At 37.9% G+C, this 22,010-nt stretch overlaps 1 protein-coding gene across 1 annotated transcript in view; it reads left to right on the forward strand.

Annotated features, from left to right (window-relative positions):
* The window catches only part of CAPZA2 (capping actin protein of muscle Z-line subunit alpha 2), a 45,129-nt gene extending 24,002 nt beyond the window's left edge, over nucleotides 1–21,127 (forward strand). The window contains exons 2-10 of the mRNA XM_077834276.1: nucleotides 1,328–1,391; nucleotides 4,290–4,341; nucleotides 5,655–5,718; nucleotides 6,383–6,589; nucleotides 8,804–8,883; nucleotides 13,330–13,408; nucleotides 15,482–15,553; nucleotides 18,608–18,670; nucleotides 20,151–21,127. Coding sequence (XP_077690402.1) covers nucleotides 1,328–1,391; nucleotides 4,290–4,341; nucleotides 5,655–5,718; nucleotides 6,383–6,589; nucleotides 8,804–8,883; nucleotides 13,330–13,408; nucleotides 15,482–15,553; nucleotides 18,608–18,670; nucleotides 20,151–20,291 — 822 coding nt within the window. The 3' untranslated portion in view covers nucleotides 20,292–21,127. The remainder of the gene's footprint in view (nucleotides 1–1,327; nucleotides 1,392–4,289; nucleotides 4,342–5,654; nucleotides 5,719–6,382; nucleotides 6,590–8,803; nucleotides 8,884–13,329; nucleotides 13,409–15,481; nucleotides 15,554–18,607; nucleotides 18,671–20,150) is intronic.
* Nucleotides 21,128–22,010: the final 883 nt, after the last annotated feature.

Raw genomic sequence — 22,010 nt, forward strand, 5'->3', positions numbered from 1 at the left:
GGCTCTATATCAGTGGTTCTCAAACTTCACTGCACTGTTACCCCACTCCCCATCCTCCTCTAACAACAAAAATTACTACATGACCCTATGCCACGGGGCTCAATGAACTGCTAAGCTGCTCAGGCTTGGGCTTTAGCCCCATGTAGTGGGGCGTAGGCTTTGGCAAGGCTGGCATTAGACTCACTGGGGCCCAGGGCAAAAAGCTCAAGCCCAAAGTGTGGGTCTGAAGCCCAAGCCCCGTGGGAACAAAAGCTTCGGCTTCAGCCCCTCATGGCAAGACTTGGACTTTGGCTTTCTGCCCTGGGCCCCAGCAAGTCTAACGCCAGCCCTGGCAACCCCATTAAAATGAACTTGCGACCCACTTTGGGGTCCTGACCCACAGTTTGAGAACTGCTGCTCTAGATCATACCTCTTATACAGCTGTCAATAACTGGTAGAAGTCTGTGGTGTAGACACAGCTGTAAGCTCCTAAGCTTGTGTTTAGATGGGATCTTCAAAAAAAACATTTAAGTGACCTGCAAGGATTAGGCCTATTGACTTGAAACTGCAAACCCTGATGGAATATAGTCTGAAGCATTTCAGCTTTCTTGATTTGTGAAAATTCAGTATATTGGAAAGCAGTACTCTATAGCGCACATAGCACAGGGGCAATTTTCTGTTTGAGTTTCTGGTGGTCTTACAGTAATGATGTTAATGAGGTCTTGGTTTTGTCTGTTTTGGCATAGATGAGCTTTAAGTGTGAAGTTTCTTCCTAGAAAAAAAAAATCTGAAATTCTGGTAATTAAAGAAACAAGTACGAAACTTCCACTTCAGTTTAATACTATAAAATGGAACAAATACCCCACTCTGTTAGGTTTTGTACAGACAAAAGACGGCCCTTTCCATAGACAGCTTCCAGTGTAGAGGCCTGATTCTATTAGAGAGAGAGCTATTTCCCCTGCCTTGGCATTACAAAGGGACATTATAGTGATTGCAAATTATATTATGAATTGCAAGCTCTACAACTTGGGTCTTGTTACTTATTGTATCCCTTCTCTCCTCCTCTGTGTTGCATATGATAGCCTCTATCCATGTTGTCCCCTATGCTTAGAAACAACTCCTTGTCCCTGTTCCTGGTATATTCAGAGACAAAAATAGTTTTGGGAATGTGGATTGTATTGAATAGTGGGATTTGGAGGACTTTATATTTTAGACGTTAAAACCATACAAAGTAGAATTGATTTGTTTTGCATGGATGGACACTGAGTTTTGGAAGTCTTGATATTTACATATTTTTATTTCCTTTGCTGTAGAGTTATATAAGAATATACTTTTTATTTTATCTAAGGTGCACATAGCAGCGAAGTTCATCATTCATGCTCCTCCTGGGGAATTTAATGAGGTGTTCAATGGTGAGTATCTTTGTGCTTCCCTGCTCTGGATCTAACTTGTTAATGCATTTCAGATAGAGTGTGTGTGTGTGTGTGTGTTTAATAACTTTAAATAAGCTATAAGAGATTAGGTGTTCATTGTTTTTGTTTTTTCACCCTTCTCTGCCATTTCATGCTGTTTATCTTCAGTCGCTGCTTTGTGGGGATGAGACCTTGCTTTGCCACCATTGCCAATTCTGCAATACTGACAACTGCTAATAGCGTTTGATCTGATGAAAAGAAGGATACTTCAGTTAACTGCTCATGCTTTGATATATACCGAGGCTAGACACTCCAGGTTTTTTTGACCTTGCTGAAAAATACCTTGTTGTATATTGGGTGTGGTTAGTTGGAGGCAGGTGGGGGGAGGTTTTAAGAGCTGGTTGAGTTTAAGTATATAAAATGCAGTGTTTAAAGTGAAAATGTTTATGAATAAATGTTAAACTGACCTTGTGCTGATATTTTTTTACACTTCATTAATACTGTTGTGGGGATAAGCTGCAGGGGGGAAGGTATGGAGTGGGAGGCTGTGAGATCAAAGGGAAATGTAATGAATCAATAGTTTTAGGGTTGGGGGGAAGGTGAAATGGGTGGGGGTGGGGAACATGGAGGAGTGATATTGAGCTGTATTCCTCTATTTCGGAATGAGATGGCTCTGAGGCATGAGTGCCCAAGGTATGGTGATAGAGTACAGGAGATGTTGGGGATATAGAGGAAGGAGGCAGGGGAGTACATAAGGGAACAGCCTAAAAGGGAGTGTGTGGCGGCGGGTGTATTGGGAGGTGTGTGGGGGTATGGAAGAGGGCAAGATCTGGGAGAGTATGATATTGAGGGTACGGCACAGAGGAGGGTAGAAGGCCGGCATTGAAAGGACAGTTATACATGATGGTATAGGTGGGAGGTGTGGATGTAACCTAGATGGTACATAAAGATGGAGACATAGAAGAGTAATGAAAGGAACAGGAGACAGGAACAAGCAGCCCCCTGTTGTCATTTAAAAAGTTAAGCTTACTTTTTAGGTATAAAACTTGGGGTTTTCCATGTGGATAAATCTCCCATATTTTACCTTCTCCTTCCCACAAGCCTCATGAATTTGCGAATGTTTATAGAAAAACCCTGCTTTGAGCCATGGTTGAGAGGGCTCTCCTTCAGACACTATACACCAACCAAAGTTTTAATGTACAGTGGAAAAACTAATTCCAAAGTCTGTTAAATAAATTTGGTAATTTAAGTACACAAAGATTCCATCTCCTATTCTAGGTATCAGTTTCTGATAATCTGATCATTTTGATCCTTATAAATATTTGGGTGAGAGGAAAGAATATTAAGGGTTAGGTGGCATAATAGTAACATTAGTCATTCAGATGAGGAAATATTTTAAATTGTTCTTTTAAATGAAAATCTGAATTTCAGATTTGCAGGTGGGAGCGTATATTAGGTTTTATTTTCAATTTTAACCCTATAACCAGCCTTTTACATTTTAATGTATTCTGTACTGAACAGTATTGTGATTAACTTTGCATATAGGTGTTTCACATGAAAGCATCCACAAAGTGGTGATTTATCAGGTTAGGATTTTACTGGCATAGGAGTGTAGATTTTCTGTATCTGAAAATAATTCTTAATATTTAAGAATGTAAGAAGTTACTTGCAATTCAGTTTCTGATCCACCTGCGGATTTGAAATCTGGATTGAAATATATGTTCAGGTTAGCAAAGTCTTCTAGGAGCTTGGAACAGGGGCAGGGAAAATACAATAAATTAAAATTAACTATGTATACAACACTAATCGCCACTGTCAAAAACTGTACTTAGAGTCTATGGCTAGGCTGCTGTACGATCTTTAGTAATCTTGAACACTTGTCTGTAGACAAGTGGAGCCATTACACCGCTCTTGTGGCTAATCCGGCACAGTTTCCTAGATTGTTGATCATGCCTCTTGTATAGTATGGCTTATATCTAGGGGGTCTACCAAATTCATGGTCTATTTTGGTCAATTTCACGGTCACAGGATTTTAAAAATCATAAATTTAATAATTTCAGCTCTTTAAATCTGAAATTTCATGGTGTTGTAATTGTAGGGGTCCTGACCCAAAAAAGGAGTTGTGGAGGAGTTTCAAGGTTGTTGTAGCAGGGGTTGCCATACCCTTACTTCTGTGCTGCTGCTGGTGGCGGTGCTGCCTTCAGAGCTGGGCAGCTGGAAAGCAGTGGCTGCTGGCCAGGAGCCCAGCTCTGAAGGCAGAACCACCGCCAGCAGCACAGAAGTAAGGATGGCATGCCATGGTATTGCCAACCTTACTTCTGTGCTACTGCCTGCAGAGCTGGGCACCCAGCCAGCAGCAGCCGCTGCTCTCCGGCCACCGAGCTGTAAAGGCAGTGCAGAAGTAAGGGTGGCAATACTGTGACACCCCGCCCCCCGCAACCAACAAGATAACCTTGTGACCCTCCTGAAACTCCCTTTCTGGTCAGGACCCCCAATTTGAGAAATGCTGGTCTCCCCCCGTGAAATCTATATAATATAGGGTAAAAGCACACACAAGACCAGATTTCACCAGGGGAGGCCAGATTTCATGGTCCATGATGCTTTTTTTGTGGCCGTGAATTTGGTAGGGCCCTACTTATATCTGCTTACCTACTTGCTGGGAGAATCCATTTTAGTCATCTGTCTTGCATCCAATTACTGTGCAGTCATGATGGTGAAGTATCTATTATTTAACAGGTTTGCTATCTACTTCCACCCTTTCCACCCCCCCCCCCCATTTTCTTGGGGAATAAGTTACATTTAATACTATGTACATTAAAATTATTTTGTGGGCTAATTAAAATAAGTATTCTTCTAACATCTTGAAAATAGTTTTAAGACTTAAATATTTTCTTTCAGATGTTCGGCTGCTGCTTAATAATGATAATCTTCTTAGGGAAGGAGCAGCCCAGTAAGTATCACATACTACGCTTAGCATCTAAACACTTTCAGTCTTTCACATTCTATTAAAGTTTTGTTACCAACAAGTGATCACAGTGATCTGACTTGTTAATTTCTGCACTTGTAACTCTGTCTGTGTGTTCATCAGAGCTAATAAACTAAATAGTTAGCGTTGGTCAATAGTTGTATTGGAGATGTCCAAGGGAAACTCGGGCATTACAGAAGTAGTGTTGATGGCTCTGTCATCTGTGCTCTGTCAATACTGAATCAGCCCTTTGAATATAGAAACCACATTGGAGCAGTTTTCTAAAGAGAGCAGTGCTCCTATAAATGCTGTCTCTTTGGATAAAGCGTAAGCAGTCCTGTATCTTGTGTTCACTAACGATTCCAGAGCACTTTTTTGCAGGGGTGTTTATATATATTTATTTGGGTAACTTACATCATGCTTATCTACAAATCCCCTTCCAGTTTCAGTTAGAGGTATTCTTCACTTCTTGTCATAAAAAGTTGTATAGTGTTGAAGTGGTTGGCAAAGTTATCACTACAAAGTAAATTGTAAGTTTGAGCCTATTTGGGACTCTTGGATGAAAAATTATGCGTAAATATAAGTTCCCAAAGATGGTGGAATGGGGGGTGATGGTGGAGGGGGAGGGATAAGTAGACTCTTACTTTATTTTCCCGTGCCATGGACCACATCTAGTGAACTTATACTTATCTCCATAAGTTTGGAGATTTTTACTCAAAAGGTTTCATCTCTTGCATTCTGATAATACCTAGCTCTCTCTAGCACTTTTCATCTACAGGTCTCAAAGCTCTAGAAAGGAGATGAGTGTGATCCCTATTTTACAGATGGGGAAACTGAAGCACATAGTGGCAAAGTGACTTGCCGAAGGTCACCTAGCAGGGAAGTGGCTGAATAGAACCTAGGTCTCCTGAGTCTCAGTGCTCCTTCTGTTAGGCAGCACTATATCTCTAAACTGTTGGTTAACCCTCTCAAGATTTTTGAATGGTTAATAGTCATGCCCTCTATGCTAAAAGCTTTCTGTATATATAGCAACACTATATATTAAAAATTACTTCAAAAATAGATTCCACCTTAGAGGACAGAAATTTTCATTCTCATTTGGAATAAATAGACTTCTTGGATTCTGCACACTTTTTTTTTGTGTATGCCCGCTTTGTGTCAGCATATATATCCTGGGCATTTCAGCATACTAAACTAGTACACTATTCTGTAAAATGTCTTTACTGTGCTATAGTATAGAAATTTATTGCAAAACAGGTGGTGTGGTAAACTTGATATGCATTTTTTTTTTCTTTTAGTGCATTTGCACAGTACAATCTGGATCAGTTTACTCCAGTGAAAATTGAAGGTTATGATGAACAGGTATGGATACAGTGAAATATTAACTCATAACAGGTTTCTTAAAGTTTAAGGAGCATGCTATGATATTAGAACTTTTTCTTTTCTTTTCTTTTCTTGCAAAAATATGCATTGGGTAATATTCCAAGTTAATAACCTGTTTATAATGTAAACCATAAAGAGTACAATATAAGCAGTGGGGGACACATGGTCTCTAATCCTGTAAGATGCAGAGTGAAGTCACCTAAACAATCTTAACTCTGCCCTATAGTTACATCATGAATGGAAAAAAACCCCTATCTTTTAAAAATTAGATTAATGTAATATAGAATTTGGAATATTATTATGCACTAATTTCATGGACACTGGAAGACCTCCATTTAATGTATGAATTCTGTATTTACTACAATGTGGGGTAAACTAGATGAGAACTCAAGGTTTGCTGCTGTTTAATATCTGTTACATCCCCCCTCTTTGCTGCTGCTGTGCATGAACTTAGTTCACATCTTATGTTTTTAAAGCATGAGATTTGGATGAGCCTCACCTTGGCACAGTTTAGTCTTTTCCCTTTGTTCGGTGGGGTTACACAGTACTGAATGGTGTAATGATGTCAAGACCAAACTCTGTGTGAAAAAGAAATATTTTAAATAAAATAAAAGTAGGTTACAACTACAACTTTGTAATGCAGGTATTGATAACAGAACACGGTGATTTGGGCAATGGAAAATTTTTGGATCCAAAAAACAAGATAGCTTTTAAATTTGATCACTTAAGAAAGGAGGCTACTGATCCTAGGCCACATGAAGCTGAAAATGCGGTTGAGTCCTGGAGAAATTCAGTAGAAACTGCAATGAGAGCCTATGTGAAAGAACACTACCCCAGTGGTGTCTGCACAGTAAGTACTAGACAGCTATGAAATGATGGGGGATTGAAGTCTCCCTTGTCTGCTTATATTTTTGTCTGCAGGAGAATATTGGTACCTGAAATACAAGACAATGTAAACACAAAGTAAAGTCTAGTACAGACATGTCCTTAAATTGACAGGTGGGAATGTCTTCGGTTTTAGTGTTCTCATTACTCACCACTCTGCACCATCTACGATCATATATTTTCTTTCTCTCCTTGTCCCCAACAACATGCTCCTGAAACTTCTGGGGGTATTGATTGTGCAGCATCAGCTACTCACTAGCCTCTTGAGACTCAGTGGTATCTCTTGTATTGCTCCAAGATCAAAGTGTGTGAGAATTTAGAGTAGTCCCAAATCCTGTTCTGCTTGTGACGGCGGAGATACCTGTCTGGCTAATGTTTGATAATGTTATTGATTGATTATATTTGTTTTTCTAAATCATATTAACATTATTACTTGAATTGTTGAGAACATTTTAAGCATTGTTCATGAAGACAAAGTCTCTGCCTTGAGGAGCTATTTAAAATCTAGTCTGAATTTTGCATGGTGACTTATTTTTACTCTTATTTACACCTGCAATTAAACTCTTAATCTCAACTGGAAGAAAAGGCCAATTTGAAATCATAGCTAAATGTAATTTGGATGTGCAGTCTTGCAGAGTTGGGGAACGGGGAGAGAACTCTTCAGCACCAGTGAGTCTCTATAAAATGTAGGCAGTTCTGCAGCAACAGTCCTTGCTCTTCATCAGTTCTACATCTGTAAGGTTCCAAACATGAAGGAACTAGACTCTGAAGTACCATAAATTTTAATGAACATTGATTTGCTATATCTTCTCTAGAGAATGTGGTGTTGGTAAGAAAACAGATAATTATGGGGGTGAGTAAACAGGGATTGACGTTTCACTGTAACTAAGTGAACTCTGAGTGGAGTTAGAGATAAGGGAAAGAGACAAGGTTTGTAAGCTCAAAAGCTTGTCTCTCCCCAACAGAAACTGGTCCAATAGAAGATTTTAGAAAGACAACGTGGGTGAGGTAATATCTTTTATTGGATCAACTTCTGTTTGGTGAGAGAGACAAGCTTTCAAGCTCACCCATCTTTTGTCTCATATCCTGGGACCAACATGGCTACTGCACCACTGCAAACAATAAGGGAAAGATTCAGTTTGGAAGTGCAGTTTCTACAAACCTGCTGGGGGTAGGCCAAGTTACTATGGCTGCAGTCATCAATCTGTAAGCAAAGTGAAGAGGAGTTAACACTTTTTTTGGGGGGGGGGATAAGGTTTTAGGTTTAATATTTAATGCCTCTTGTAGACTGGTATGAATAAATCTGGTCTTTGGTGTGTTGCTTTAAGATACATGAAGTGTACTCATAGCCTTTTTTTGGGCTGCTTTGGAGACACAATACAAAGTTTTGGGTATAGCATGGCAAGATAAAGGGAGAGAAAGCACTTTGCCCCATCCTCAGCATTTAAAAGCAAAAGTGGGTAATGGTGGCGTCATAAAAATACAACCTTTCTTCGTTGTGGATCAGACTAGCACTTGATTCTGATATCAGTCATGCTACGTGCTTTACAATTCCATTTCCTTAGATTTTTAGATCTTCTTTTTTTTCTTTTGTACCATTGTTTGCAGTGGACAAAATACTGAGGCATAGACATACTGAAACAAATATATACCTTGCTGTTGTACATTTGGTGTCTAACTGCTCTGTTTTCCTCTCCCCTAGTTAAAAGTTAAAATATCCAGTTAGACGAAGAATAATCTGAAACCCAGCCATTGTTGCACTGTTCGTGAAGACTCGCTCATATGACCACTCATAGTTACATGGTTAAAATCCCTAGTTGCTGAGATATATCTAGTTTGTTGCTAATCTGAAAGTTTTATGTACTGCAGCATCTAAATTTTAGTTTGACCAGGTCTAATGATTTTCCAAATACTGAGCCCTTAAATTTTCCTCCTTTGTAAATCATACAAGCACTCAAGGCATGGTTTAAAGCTAATTTATTGACTGCTTTTGTTTATACATAGAAATAATGGAAAGTGGTTATAAAAATAAAATTCTGTAGTGTAATGTCACTGAAGTATAGTACAATACAAGAGCTAAATATCTTTTTAAAAAGATATCTTGCACAGGGTACTTATAATTTGGTTAAGGAATTCATTCAAAACTTGGCATGACTTTACTCTTTCATTTGCAATTAAGGTATATGGTAAAACAGTTGATGGACAGCAAACCATTATTGCATGCATAGAGAGCCATCAGTTCCAAGCAAAAAATTTTTGGTAAGTTCTTAACTGATCCTGTATTTGTTATATTTCACTATATTTAAGTAACTCTATCTATCACAATCATATCCACTCATCCTCAGTATTGGATAGTGCACCTCTTTTGATGGGAAGACATTCCAGATCTGTTTTATGTGACTTAGAAGCTTCTATAAGGAGCTATGCAAAAAGCTTTGCTGCTAAAAGAAGCAAAATGGCAGGCTACTGATACGTTATTTTGCGGAACATTTGGGAAATTCCCAGCCACTCTTTTGCCTGGACTTTCCAGTGATTTTTCTTACTTGCATTTTTTCTTCCTTGACCACTGTTTCAGCCACTTATTTTTAGCTTTAAGATTCTGTCCTTTTCTCTTAGCTGTAAGATGTCAACAAAGAAAAGCAAATTGAGGACCAGGAAATTTACGGCTATTTTCTATTGGCAGAGGAAGAAATGTCAAAGGAGACTGTTTCACTTTCTATTTCTCCTAGCCAGTCCCACAAGCAGTCCTTTCACAGATGTAGGAGTATCTTAGGTTCACTCAGGCAATCAGTGGGGATTGGAAGCCTACTGTAGGATGTGGGCTCACTAATTTCCACCCACTTGGCATTTTTCCTTTAAACTATCAATAGCTAAGGCCTCAGTTACCCCAGAGGTACTAATGGTTCCTTTTTGTCAGAAGGGAGATGAGCAGGATTCTTTCAGTAGTAATATTTAGCCTGTGCTTCACCCAACAGCTCCTTGGTCATGAGTCATTCACCACCAATTCCTCACGAGGCAAAGGGAAGAATAATCAGTGAACCTGATCAGTGATCAAAAAACCCTCCCAGAGTCCAGCCATATACTGCCAGGCAAAACACAGTTCTGTGTCCCGTCCTGTCCGTCCCGTCCCGTCCCCCCCATCAGTTTTGTTCATGAAAAAGTGGGAAATTGGGAGGGGAAGGGAGCAAGACAAGCCATGACTTCTGGAAATCTGTATCCAAGCTTCTTGAGAGAGTTTTTGCTAGCAGTAATACAGAGAGCTTTTTTTTTTAGAAATAAGGAGAAATGTCTTGTTAGGACTTTTTCTTCATGAGTCCTCTTGGCCAGATCGGAGTCTATTGTAGAGCAACATGTGTCAAAAGGACAAGCTGTGGTGGCTAAGAAACTTCATCAGTCTTTCAAATTCTCCAGCTCTTAAAACTTTCCAGGAATTTGTTTCTCCAGGTAAAGGGAAAACCAGCTTCCTCCCCCTCTTCCTCCCCCCCCACCTCCCCCAATGAAGGAGCTATACAAAAAGTGAAAAATCCATTAGTTTTAACTTCTCCAAAAGAGTACACCAAACGAGAATGAGAAGAGTATGTTTCAGAAACTCAAGCAAAACACTTGAGATGATGCAAAATGTCATCAGTTACTATTACTTTATTTTCACAGTAGGAAAGATTTAAGAGAGAAACAAACTCAAAGCAGATATTTTTCCCATCAGTGTCAGAGGCTTTTTTAATTCTTATGTACAACTCCCTGGAAGTTTTCCCATCAGAGTAGCACATTTGTTGCTATAGATATAGGTGCTCAAGCCTCATGACTAAACCTTAGAGGGCCTAAAGTCTGAGAAGCCAGGGAATTTCCAACCTCTCTCATGCTATGAAGATGAGAGACCCAAGAGTGGAATCTTGTATAATTTCCTCAAAAAAGCAGAATTAAAAATGATGAACTTTTCCTTATGTGGCTTTTTAGTGTGTGTGTATGTGTGTATATATATATATAAAACACACACAATATATTTTCTGTCTGTGTGTGTTCCCTCCTGTTAATTTGTTTACTCTTCAGGATGAGGTCCCATAGTGAGGATTTTTGGATGTGACTGGCAAAGAATGGAAAATGCCAGCATTTTAACTCATTTTCTCTAAATAGTCACATGCACTAGGCCTTTACCCACCAGATTTTGGCAAACAGTAAGCCAAAATCTGGTGTAAGTTGGATTTCTTTGGATTCCTCCTTTTTGCTCTGTAAAAGTTTATCTGGTTAATAACTAAAATTAAATCACTCACAATTGTGTGAAGACTGTTTTGCAACATTGGAAGTGAACTTCTGGATAGCTTCAGAAGGAGTTGGGTCTGAGTTGCGTGCAATGGTCTGCTATTATTTTTAAGGTGTTCCACCGTTAGTGGATGTAATTGTTAGAGAACACTATTTCTCTATCTCTTGTGCTATGCCCTCTTTGGTAACACGATATGCATGCACATCTTTCCATTCCCATCTACAAAAAGAGGTCTTACGTCATTAGTTCAGGAAGCCGACATTAGATATGCATAATTATTCCAGTATTCATCTGTATCAGCCAGTGAGATGATTTGGTGCAATATAATGCCTTGAAGTCTGTTCACTTAACCAGCAGAGCTGATAAAATGTTCTGACTTATGCTTACTAGCTTATAAATGTGAATTAATTTGATCTTAATGTATCTTTGGTTAGGATATATTGACATAATACTCCTTTTAGTCCAAAAATATAAGTAACATTTAGATTCCAAATGGCTGTTTGAGGTTTTCCTCTTAAAAGGAGAAATGGATACACAATACAAACAAAATTGACAAGGCTCACTAAGCTGCCCAGAACTCAGGCTACTGAGAAGCTGGAAGCCTGGAAACCCTGATAGTCATATTGTTTGCGCTGGGGCTTCAAGGGCTGCTGTGCTTCCTGCTGTAGATCAGGGAAACTAGAGGTTTTCAGAGCCTGAGTTACCAGGCTCTCCCAGCTGCATAGCATCCAAGCTGGCAGAAAAACAGGCAGACCTGCCTAGTCCAAGAGCCAATGAAATTGACATATTCCTGTGAAATGCGTTTTAATTTTTGTCAATGGAAATTTTCCAATGGAAAATTCTGTTGGAAAACAGCTGACAGCTAGTAAATAAAATAGATAGATTAGTAAAGACACATTGCATAAAATCATTTTAAAAAGCAGTTGAAAGCCTTTGGTATGTGTGTAACAAGCTTCTAGAAATCCTTGGTTCAGCAATGATTACACAGTAATGTTTATAACTTAAATTATGATAATGCCATTTACACTGAAGGATGACAAAGGACTTTACAAACCATTGAAATGACTTACCTTGTCACTAAAGTGTAGGCTCTGCTCGAGTGAAATATTGCAATCATTTAACAACCTGCAGAATACTAGTTACCATCCTGTAACTGTTCAGGAAGTGAAGAATATGTTCTTCACATTGAAACAAGAAGAATATTAGGTATGCAGAATGTAGTAACACAAATTAGAGTTTAGTTAGGGCACTGTGGTTAACATCTGTTTATAACTGATCCTTTGGCACTTCTTGTAGCTGCAAGATGTCAGGACCTCAGTGTTATGGCACTTGTAGCATTTCAGTGCCATTTAGCAGCCTAGCTGGGAAACTAGTGACTCAACACTGAACCAACAGCTTCTGCAGAACCTTATGCTCTCCACCCCACCCAAAGATAGCTAAGTACCTATCAAACCCTACCTTGCTTGGACTTTGAGTTCTGAAATTATAGCCTAAGGTATCATGGATTTGGACATTAACTTGTCATCTGAAATACGTTCAGTGGAGCATTTCTTCATCAATTTGTGTGGATTAATTATTTGGTCATCTTAAACTGTTTTTTGGTCTCTGTATTGTTGCCTTCTGAAAGGGAATAAAATCTGTAGCTAATCTTCTTGTGGAAAGTGAGTTTATGCTGTACCCAAACTGTTTGTTTCTTAAACATGCACAGAGTAGAAATTGTGGCTGTCCTAATACAGCTTTTTTTTCCTCCCTGACAGAATGATCCACTAACCTTTTCAGAAATGTATGCCTTGCAGGGAGGCAAAGTTTGAAATGTAGCCTACCTGTATTTCTGACATCTGGAAAGATACAATCTCCCCTCGAGTGGTTTGGGAAGACTATTGCATTCCTTTGTAATGGAAGGAATGCCTACGGTTCTGGAGCTTTATATTTCTGTCAGAGCAGTCCAAAGCCTTAGCTACAGTTAATATTGTAGTGATTCATGGGTGTTTTGGTATTTTTTTAAATAAAAATGCAGATTCTAAAGCTAGCGAGCTGCAAAAAGGTGACTGTTACTGGAGATTTCCAGTAATAGAGTCTTCCTTTGCTCTAAACAGTACTTAGCTACACATGCCCAATTGACAAATAATTAATAATGAGGAACATTTTTAGAGACCAAGAAAAAGTTCCTGTTAGAATGGCTAAATGAATAAAAAATCATGCTTTGTATCCAAAAGCAGCAATAAGTGTTCCTACAGAGTCCCAGTTTTTCTCAACTGTTTGTGTCTTAAAACCATGAGTGATTTTCTTTTGTAAGAGTATTGCGTGTTTCCCATACTACCTCCCTTAGTGATTTCATATTAAATCCAAGTGTGTCATTAGTAGTGCAAAACTAGGTGTTTGAAATTCAACATTTTATTCAAATTATTTTCCCTGCCTTATTTATAGCTGCTGTTTTTATTTTTAAGGAATGGCCGTTGGAGGTCAGAATGGAAGTTTGCAATTACCCCTTCAACCACTCAGGTGGCTGGCATCTTGAAAATTCAGGTAGGCTTATCATAAATTGTATACTTCAGCGTATAGTAGGTCTCTAGGTTTTTTTTAACCACGGGAATCTCATGGTGATGTAGCAACAATAATAATTGTGGTACAAGAAAAAATGGAACAAATACACATTTAATCATTCTGCGGTATTTTAAAATAAACTGACATTAATTCTGTCTGTAAATAGTCATTCATGCATTCATATATATATATATATATTGTAAAAATGGATGATGGAGGGCTTTGGAGACTCATCTCATTTTGTGTGTTGTGGAGCGGGGGGTTGGGTTTTTTGTTCTGGGTTTTTGGTTTGGGGGGTTTTTTTGTTGGCGCTCTTGCCTCCTGAATCAAAAGGGTTGGTGTCTCGTCAAAGAAGGCTGGATGCAGCTTTAGGCTATTTTCTCTTGAAGGCATAGGATTAGAGGAATATACTTCTTGTTCCAGAAGTTGTATGTTGCTTCTACAATGCAAATGGAAACACTTCCTAAAAAAGGATTAAGAATCAGCGTTTACACTATCAAAAAAGTCAAACATTTCCTTGAATACCGTACCAGACTTATTACAAGATCAGCCAAAGTAATGAGTACATATATACATTAGAAATCACTAACGTACGTCCTTACCAGTCCCTATGGGAAGGCAGAAACTCTTTCCCAAAAGAGTGATTGTTGGAGCCTCTACTAGAGGAATCCTAATGCCTGTGTTTTATGATTTTGCTGTGCATCATGGGCAGAGTCTGTCTTTTTCAATAAATGTTTCTTCAACTGTATCAAATTCTCATTTTCTGATAATGAATGGCACCTTTTTCATCTGTTTAGAGGGGTAAAAAATAGAATTGATTTCCTTCTCTGTAAATTCAGCTGTGAATGAATGGTGTCAGTTATTTTTGCCACAACTGGTAAACAGATGTCCTCTTACCCTTAAAAAAAAAAAATTCTCCTCCTCTGTTTCATTTTGGAAGTAGCATTTATATTGATACAGTGCCATTGATGTTCCTCTGTGAAAGTGATTAGAAAGGTAAACATGGATGGGCATATCCCACAATTTATTAGGTACAATTTACAGTTCAGTTGCCCATTTTTTTTATCAGTGAACTCTAGGGCCACAAGTGTAAAAACAAACACAAACAAACAAAAAAATCCTAATTTTCTGTCTCAAGGCTCAGTTCCAAGACCTTTCTCTCAGTTTCAGTTGCAAGTGCATGTGAATCATAATTTCCTTTTGATTCTGGCATTAAAGGCCACAATCCTTTTATCCTTAGCATTTTCCAAAGATTCCAGTTTAAATTGTAACGATATCCATTCCTCTTCAATACCATGTCATTTGTTGTGAATAACCTTGCATCTAAGTACCTCTTTAATTTCCCATTGGTGTTTAAATCCTCCACATAGAAACCAGTGTTCTGCATTATAATCCTACATTTTCAGTGTCTTCAAATCACTCCAGTTTTTAACTCATTGACTTTATCAAGATTAGTTTTAATACCTTTAAAGAATCTAAGACTAAGACTGGTAGGACTGTAAATTGAGGGCCGGGGGGGAGTACAGTAAACAGTTGTGGGGAGAGATCAAGAGTTTCAAAACATATTCTGCTTTGTCTCCTAGTTAGGTTACTAATATTATTGTGCAGGAGGGAATTCTTTTTAGAAAGATCACCTGGGCTTGCTTAATACAAGATGTCACACTGCCTCCAGCAAAAAGTCTGGGTGAGCAAGGAGGACAGCAACACACTGCAGTCTGAAGCTTTGCCAAAACTCTCCTTGAACAAAGTCAATCCTCGCTACTTGAGTAGCTTCCAAAAAGTCTCCTGAAGAACAACACCTTTCTGCTACCGCAAGTAGCTTGGATAAAATGAACTGTTAATTGCAAAAGAAATTCCTAGACACGAAAAGTGCTACTCTGAGCACATAAATGCTGAGCACTTCAAGTATAACTCTGCATTTCAGTGAAAATGCACCACCAATAGCTCCCGCCCTTTCCCCAGAAAAGTGTGTTTACATATTGTCTAACGTTGGCATTTTACCACCATGCTGATTCACTATCTGTCGTACTGTAATATTGTTTTATTTTTGCATAGGTTCACTATTATGAAGATGGTAATGTTCAGCTAGTGAGCCATAAAGACATACAAGATTCATTAACAGTGTCTGTAAGTTATCTTTTTACAAGATCTCATTATCTGTTTAAGTGACACATTTTTGGTATAGGTTTTGGATGTATTATTTAATATGACACTGTTAAGACTTTTGATGCTCAGCGTGAGTTCTGGCCTTTGTATTCTACACTGCAAGTGTTTTTTCTTGTATTCTACACAACAGTGCTAGTTAGACATTCTGACATAAGATACTTTCACCATTTAGAAATACGTGAATAAAATTGTACATGCAAGTAGCTAGCTAATATTTTTACATTGCGTGTACATTTAGGTATAGATGTCTTCTGTGTTCTGTGAAGTCCTCCAGAGTACTGTAATTTGAATTTGCTGCATGACTTTTTTTGCTTGTGACTTTTAAAGAAACAAGACAGATTAATTTTAGTTGTGAGATTATAGCTAGTTTAAACTGTCTGCACTTATTATTATTTATCTGCACTTACTCTAACTCTTGCTAAACTGTTAATTTTAGGTGGCTGTGTGGCTTATGGAATTATATTTTGAATGTGCAATGAGTTTGGTCTGTAGTACCTGCTGAACACACTCTCCTTCCCCTCCCAAGTATTGCCACACAATTGGCAGCATTTGCTTAGGAGAAGATGAGGGCTCTAAAAATAGCAGTGTGTTAGGGGAGAATTCCATAACTAGTGTTAGGCTATACTAGTTCAAGCTATCTGTAACCAGTGATATCAGGCCTTTGATTTCATGGACATTTAAATCCATTTCAGGGGACAGAGACAAAACTTCACATATTCTGCAGCTGAGAGGCTCCACGCCTGCTGGATACAGGCCTTATTTCTTCTTAGCTGTCCCTTTTTGATAGAGATGATTATGGTGCATTAGGGAGGAGATGCCTAAAAATAACCATTTGTGTGGAAACAGTTGCATCCTAAGGCCTGTTCACTATAGGGACTGGTGCTGTCTGAGTGCAGAATGAACTAATAATTGCTCTTAATAATAAAATACCATGACTGGTAGAAGGCATGAGGAAGTGAATAAACATATTTAGTGCTTGGGGTGTCCATTAATAAACTTGTCAATGAAATTAAATTAGCGGAAGGGAATGGAAAAAGTACATTTTGAAAGCATCTCAGATGATCATGACATGCTGATGAAGAACTGGGCTCCGAGTGCCAAACTGGATTTAACAAAGAACATTGCGAATTAAAATAAATATATATTTTAAAAAAAAAAGCAAGGCTCGCTGGCTTTCCAATCACAATAACAGCATACAGAGTGGGGAAGTGTGGTGCTAAATGATAAAATTTCAGAAGTTGTAGACATGGAAATTATTTCTGAGTCAAGTAAAGGGACCAAACATCCTTACTTATGCTCTTTTCATCTGACAGTTGCTTCAGTGGAGACTGAGGGGACTGTTCCAACAGTGGGTCCTGTCCTGCCATATCAGTCAGATACTGAAGGACCAATCTGGACCAAGAGATTTGGTGTTTAGCACTTCCTCAAACAGCCTGCCTTCCTTGCTATTAGCAGGGAAGAAGGGCAACAAAATGTGTCCTCTTCAGGCATATTTAGACTTTAGGCATACAAGGCATAGAAGACAACACAGGCAAAGCCCACTGTCCTCTTGGAGAGAGCAGGAAAAGTGCCTTAGCTGTCGGGCTCCCTCCTTTTCTTCACCATGTGGCTGAGCAGCAGCTTCCTACCAGCAACAGCAGACCTGAAATGAATAATTTCAAAGCTCCCTTGCTAAAGACAGATATGAATAAGTATGCCAAATCAGTAGGGGATTCATTGAATGTCTCTCAGCCCTCCCAACATACATGGCCTTTTTTTCTGGAAGCTGAGCAGAAGCTGTTAATCCAGGAAAGATTGCCTGACTCAATAGAGCATATGAGGTCTCTCTTCCTTGCCTCTTTGCAGGATTCAGGCCTCTTCTTTTTCGCTAAGTGGGCACCACCTCCACTGGTCTCCTCCTCTGTAATTTCCAGGAACCTTTTTATAGCTCCACTGCTGAAGACAACTCCTCCCATCTCTGTGGAAGCAGCTCCTCTTGCAGATCTGGAGGCTACCACCTTCTAGGCATACCCCTCAAGGAGTTAGCTTAATTTATTTCCCATAAGATCAAATTCTGACTGGTAGAAGACAAGGAGAGAGGATTACCCATTCTTTTAGGATGGGACTCTTGGCCAAGGCGCTCTGCTAGTCTATCTAAAAATGTTGGCATTAGGATGCCCTGCTCCAGATGCACCCTCATCTCCGAGTCTCCTAAAAATGTGCAAGCTAGACCCCCAAGTTCCAGTATCCCTTATTTCTCAGCTCAGCTCAGCAGTAGCCTCTTGCTGGAAATCCTCTTGGAGCTCTGATCAATTGTTCATATTCTTAAGGTTGCCCTGTGTAAACTGAGTTTTATGGTAAAGATTAAAACATTTTAACACCCTTGTTTTACAATATTTTTAGAGACTTATTTTTCACTTCTGTTGAATAATCAAATATGTTATAGTACGAGTACTTTCAAATGCATCTCTCTACAGTCTTGTTATTGTTATTGGTCTTTGCCAATAATTTTGGCAAAAATAACCGGAGAAGGGCTCAATGAGATCTGCTTGTTTTGGTATGTACTATCCTTAGCTGTTTAAATGGCTCTATATTCTCTTGCCCACAGGTATTTAATAGCCGTGGCTTCCATAAATGGTTCTATAGTGACTTGCCCAAAAGTAACTAGACAGTGATACTGCTGCAAATTTTCTTAAGATTCACTAGTTTTTCCTCTTTCCAGTAATGAGCTTAGTTTATACTTAAGGACTATATTTAGAGATATGTAGCACCAAGGCATAACTCAGGCATTCAAAATATAGTACCAAAGAGAAAATGGAGTTACTCAGGCTTTAGGAAGCACAAAGTTTTTCAAATTGAGGCTTGAACTGAATAACACTTGTTATGAAAGCCCAATTAATCTATTATAGACTTTCTGGCTATTGGAGGCTACTTTAAGCATCTTATAATTGCAGGAGAAGTATAATTCACTTACAGCTTTTTTAGGGTTGTTATATTTTAGTTACTTAATTTGAAAACAAATCCTTTCTTCCCTAGAACGAAGCCCAAACAGCAAAGGAATTTATAAAAATTGTAGAGGCTGCAGAAAATGAGTATCAGGTATGACTTCTGAAACATCCAAAATCTATTACTCATATGTAAAACAATGCGTAATTTCGCCTAATATTGTGTACACTTAGACTGAGTACCAAAACTCGTGTAATATTACTGAAGTAGGAAAACTGGCTTTTGTAAGTGAATGCAGTTTTGGTATTTCATTTCAATTTTAAGGATTATTGCTATAATACCATTCATTTTATAACTTTAAGAAACAGAGTCAAGACAGTCTAATTGTGCTGATAGCTAGAGTGCAGAACTAAAACTTATCTCTGTTACCCGCATTTCCTGTTCCCAGTCCTTCTGGTTGTTCCACCTACTTGTTGCGTCTTGTTTTAAATTAGACTGTGAGCTTTTTGAGGGCAGATTTTTTTGTCAGTATAGCACAGTGGGACCCTGAGTTTCACTAGAGTTTCTAGGCACAAGTGTAATCCACATTATTTCATTTCAGAAGTGCACAACCTCTTATGAAAGGCAAGTCCACAGTTAAATACTCTGATTGGATGGACACATCTTGATTATGTAGATAATATTTCACCAGAGCAAGAAGTTCACATTTTGGTGGAAATTTCCATCTAAGCAAATCAGAACCTCACCTTATTTGAATAAGACAAGTATTTCAAATGGATGAGGTTTATAGAGTTTGCAAAATATAACTGTTCTAGGAGTCATTTGTGGAAATTTGAGTTCCATGTTCATTAAACTTTTGATCTAAGGGATCACTTTCAGGCACGAAATTATATCCCACTTGTGCTTTTTAGCAAAATAACACTGTACACTTTAAATTCAGATGACTAAAAGTGTTACTTGTAGTGCTTACACGTATTTAGTCTTGGAATGATTGGATTTTTATCATTAAGCATTGATTTCACAAACAAATATTTCCATCAATAATCAAAATTTACTGCGAGGCAAAGGAAGAATAATGCTGCTTGAGAATTTGAGTTTGATTTAAAGATATTTACTTGGCATATTTTTGATGTGATGTAAGCAATTTGTTTAACAGTTATAAAGCTTTAATTTTTTTAATCTCAGCATCTGCTGTCATTAATTTCCCACAACTGAAAATTTAAATCAACTTTTTAAAAATGCTTTAAAATATACATTGATATTATCAGTTTGAATTTTTTAATTCTGCTGACCCTAAATGTAGTGTATGTGCAAACTGATCACCCCCATAGGGGGGAAAAAAGTGAAAGGTTATGGTCTATGGTAATGCTGTTAGCTCTCAAAACCTATATTTAACTTTCAAAACCAAGACAGAGTTTGGGCTCCCATTTGACAGCTTACTGAAAACATGTGTGATCTTAATTTTTTTTAGACTGCATAATTTTAGTAAGACTTAAGAACAGGAGGCAATAGGTTACACATTATCCTGTGATTATTTGAATTATCTGTATACATATGCCACTGTTTCAGTTATTTTCTTTTTTCCAGTGTAGTTTTGTTTTGAATAATTCTAACTCTTTGCTCTGTTTAACAGACTGCTATCAGTGAGAATTATCAAACTATGTCAGACACTACTTTCAAGGCCTTACGTCGACAATTGCCAGTTACCCGCACTAAGATTGACTGGAACAAGATCCTTAGCTACAAGATTGGAAAAGAGATGCAGAATGCTTAAGAAAAACATTGCATGACTGGATAATTTTAGTGTTCTTTCTTTTCAAATAAAAAGTATTTGGAACTGTTGTCACCCAGTCAGCATGGGCTTTTGCCATTGAAAAATCACTGTAAGTACTTTGGTTAGAGCACAAAGCTTAACGAATGAACCTTTTTTTGTTTGTTTTTTTTCAGTTTGTTTCCTTTTTCTCAGAGGGTCGCAAAATCAATATAGCTGAAAACCTTCCTCTAGAGTTTCTGTTGTACCTTTACTTTTTTTTATAATGAAAAGACCATGCCTTTAGATTTCCATTTAAAATTAAGAACGGTTTAAAAAATATTTTTGCATACAATAACTCTCTTGCTTTCATATGAAGTGAGCAACTTCTGAAATTTGCTGGATTCCTTGAAGATTTCAGTAGTGTACATTTCTAGTTCAAGGCTCATGATGGATTTAGCCATCTGTGCTGCTGTAGAAATCATCCAGCCCTTCATTGGATGCAAGATTGGGGAAAGCATTGTCTATTTTAAGTATCTTAAAACCTTTCAAAATACTTATTCAGCTGGCTCAGTGTTAACTTTTTTTAAACAAGGCCACGGTCTTATGCTGTTTGAAGATTTTGAAATTAAATAAAGTACTTATTTCAGAAATGCATTTAATGCTTTATTCCTGACAGTTACTTAATGAGTTCAGATTCCATCTGCCAGAGTTATTTTTATCATACAGCCACAAATGTAATATAACAAGGCATATTGTAATATATAATCCTGTACTCATTACCATGTCTGTTTTTTTTTTTTCTTGGATTGAAATGTACTAAAATTCAATGTGACATTAAAATGCAGATTTTCTATTTATTTGAGTAGCAAATCACTTACTGATTGATCCTGTTGCGTGGTGTTTTTAAAAATATGGACATTGCCTAAAACTGATATTTTCACTTTGAAACTTGGTCGCTTACTGGTTGCAATTAGAAATGCTGGGGTACGTATATGGTTTGCTGTAATAGCACATTTCTCCATCTCCCCATTTGTAAGATGCATGCTCATAATATTACTCTCTACTAAGGACTGCTTGAAGTTCTTAGCTTATAATAACTTACTTTTTGCTGTAGGGAATAGAAGAAATTTAGGTGCCTGTGAAGACCAAAACGAATCTCAATCTGCTAGAGGGGAATCCTTTTCTTGTGTGCTGCAGTTGTTTTGGGATTGAAGTGTTTTTTAGGTTAAAAAAGAGACCCTGCAAAGAACAAGGTATGCAGTCAAACATTTCAGCAGTTTGAAATATATAGGGTTTCTTTTTAAAAACCTGCATAAAAAGAATCTTGTTTTTTTTAAAAAAGGTGTGATGTGTCAAGAATGGTATTTTGAAAATCTAACTTTTTAACCACTAATTAAGTGAGAAATAATTGGATTTTTATAGCTGTTAAGCTTTACTTAAATTGTGGGAATTCTTGTAGACAATAAGTGTGGTGTGTATTAATGCACGCATTCCTGGAAGATGCTCAGATACAAGAATGAGCACAGTATCAAAACCTGAACAGAATTCTCATTTGTTTACAGCATGATGACCCAATCACTTCTGTTTAAGTCATAGTTCATGGTATAGTAAGAGAAGTATGATGGACGTAGGCTTATGCAAACTAATCACAGTAATGATTAAGGTGGCACACCTTATTTGTCTTTCTGTGGAAGGGTATATAACTGTTAGTAACTTCAAGAATTCAAGCTCTGCAACTCT

Source organism: Eretmochelys imbricata, chromosome 1 (genome assembly GCF_965152235.1).
Source record: "Eretmochelys imbricata isolate rEreImb1 chromosome 1, rEreImb1.hap1, whole genome shotgun sequence".
Taxonomy (NCBI): Eukaryota; Metazoa; Chordata; order Testudines; family Cheloniidae; genus Eretmochelys; species Eretmochelys imbricata.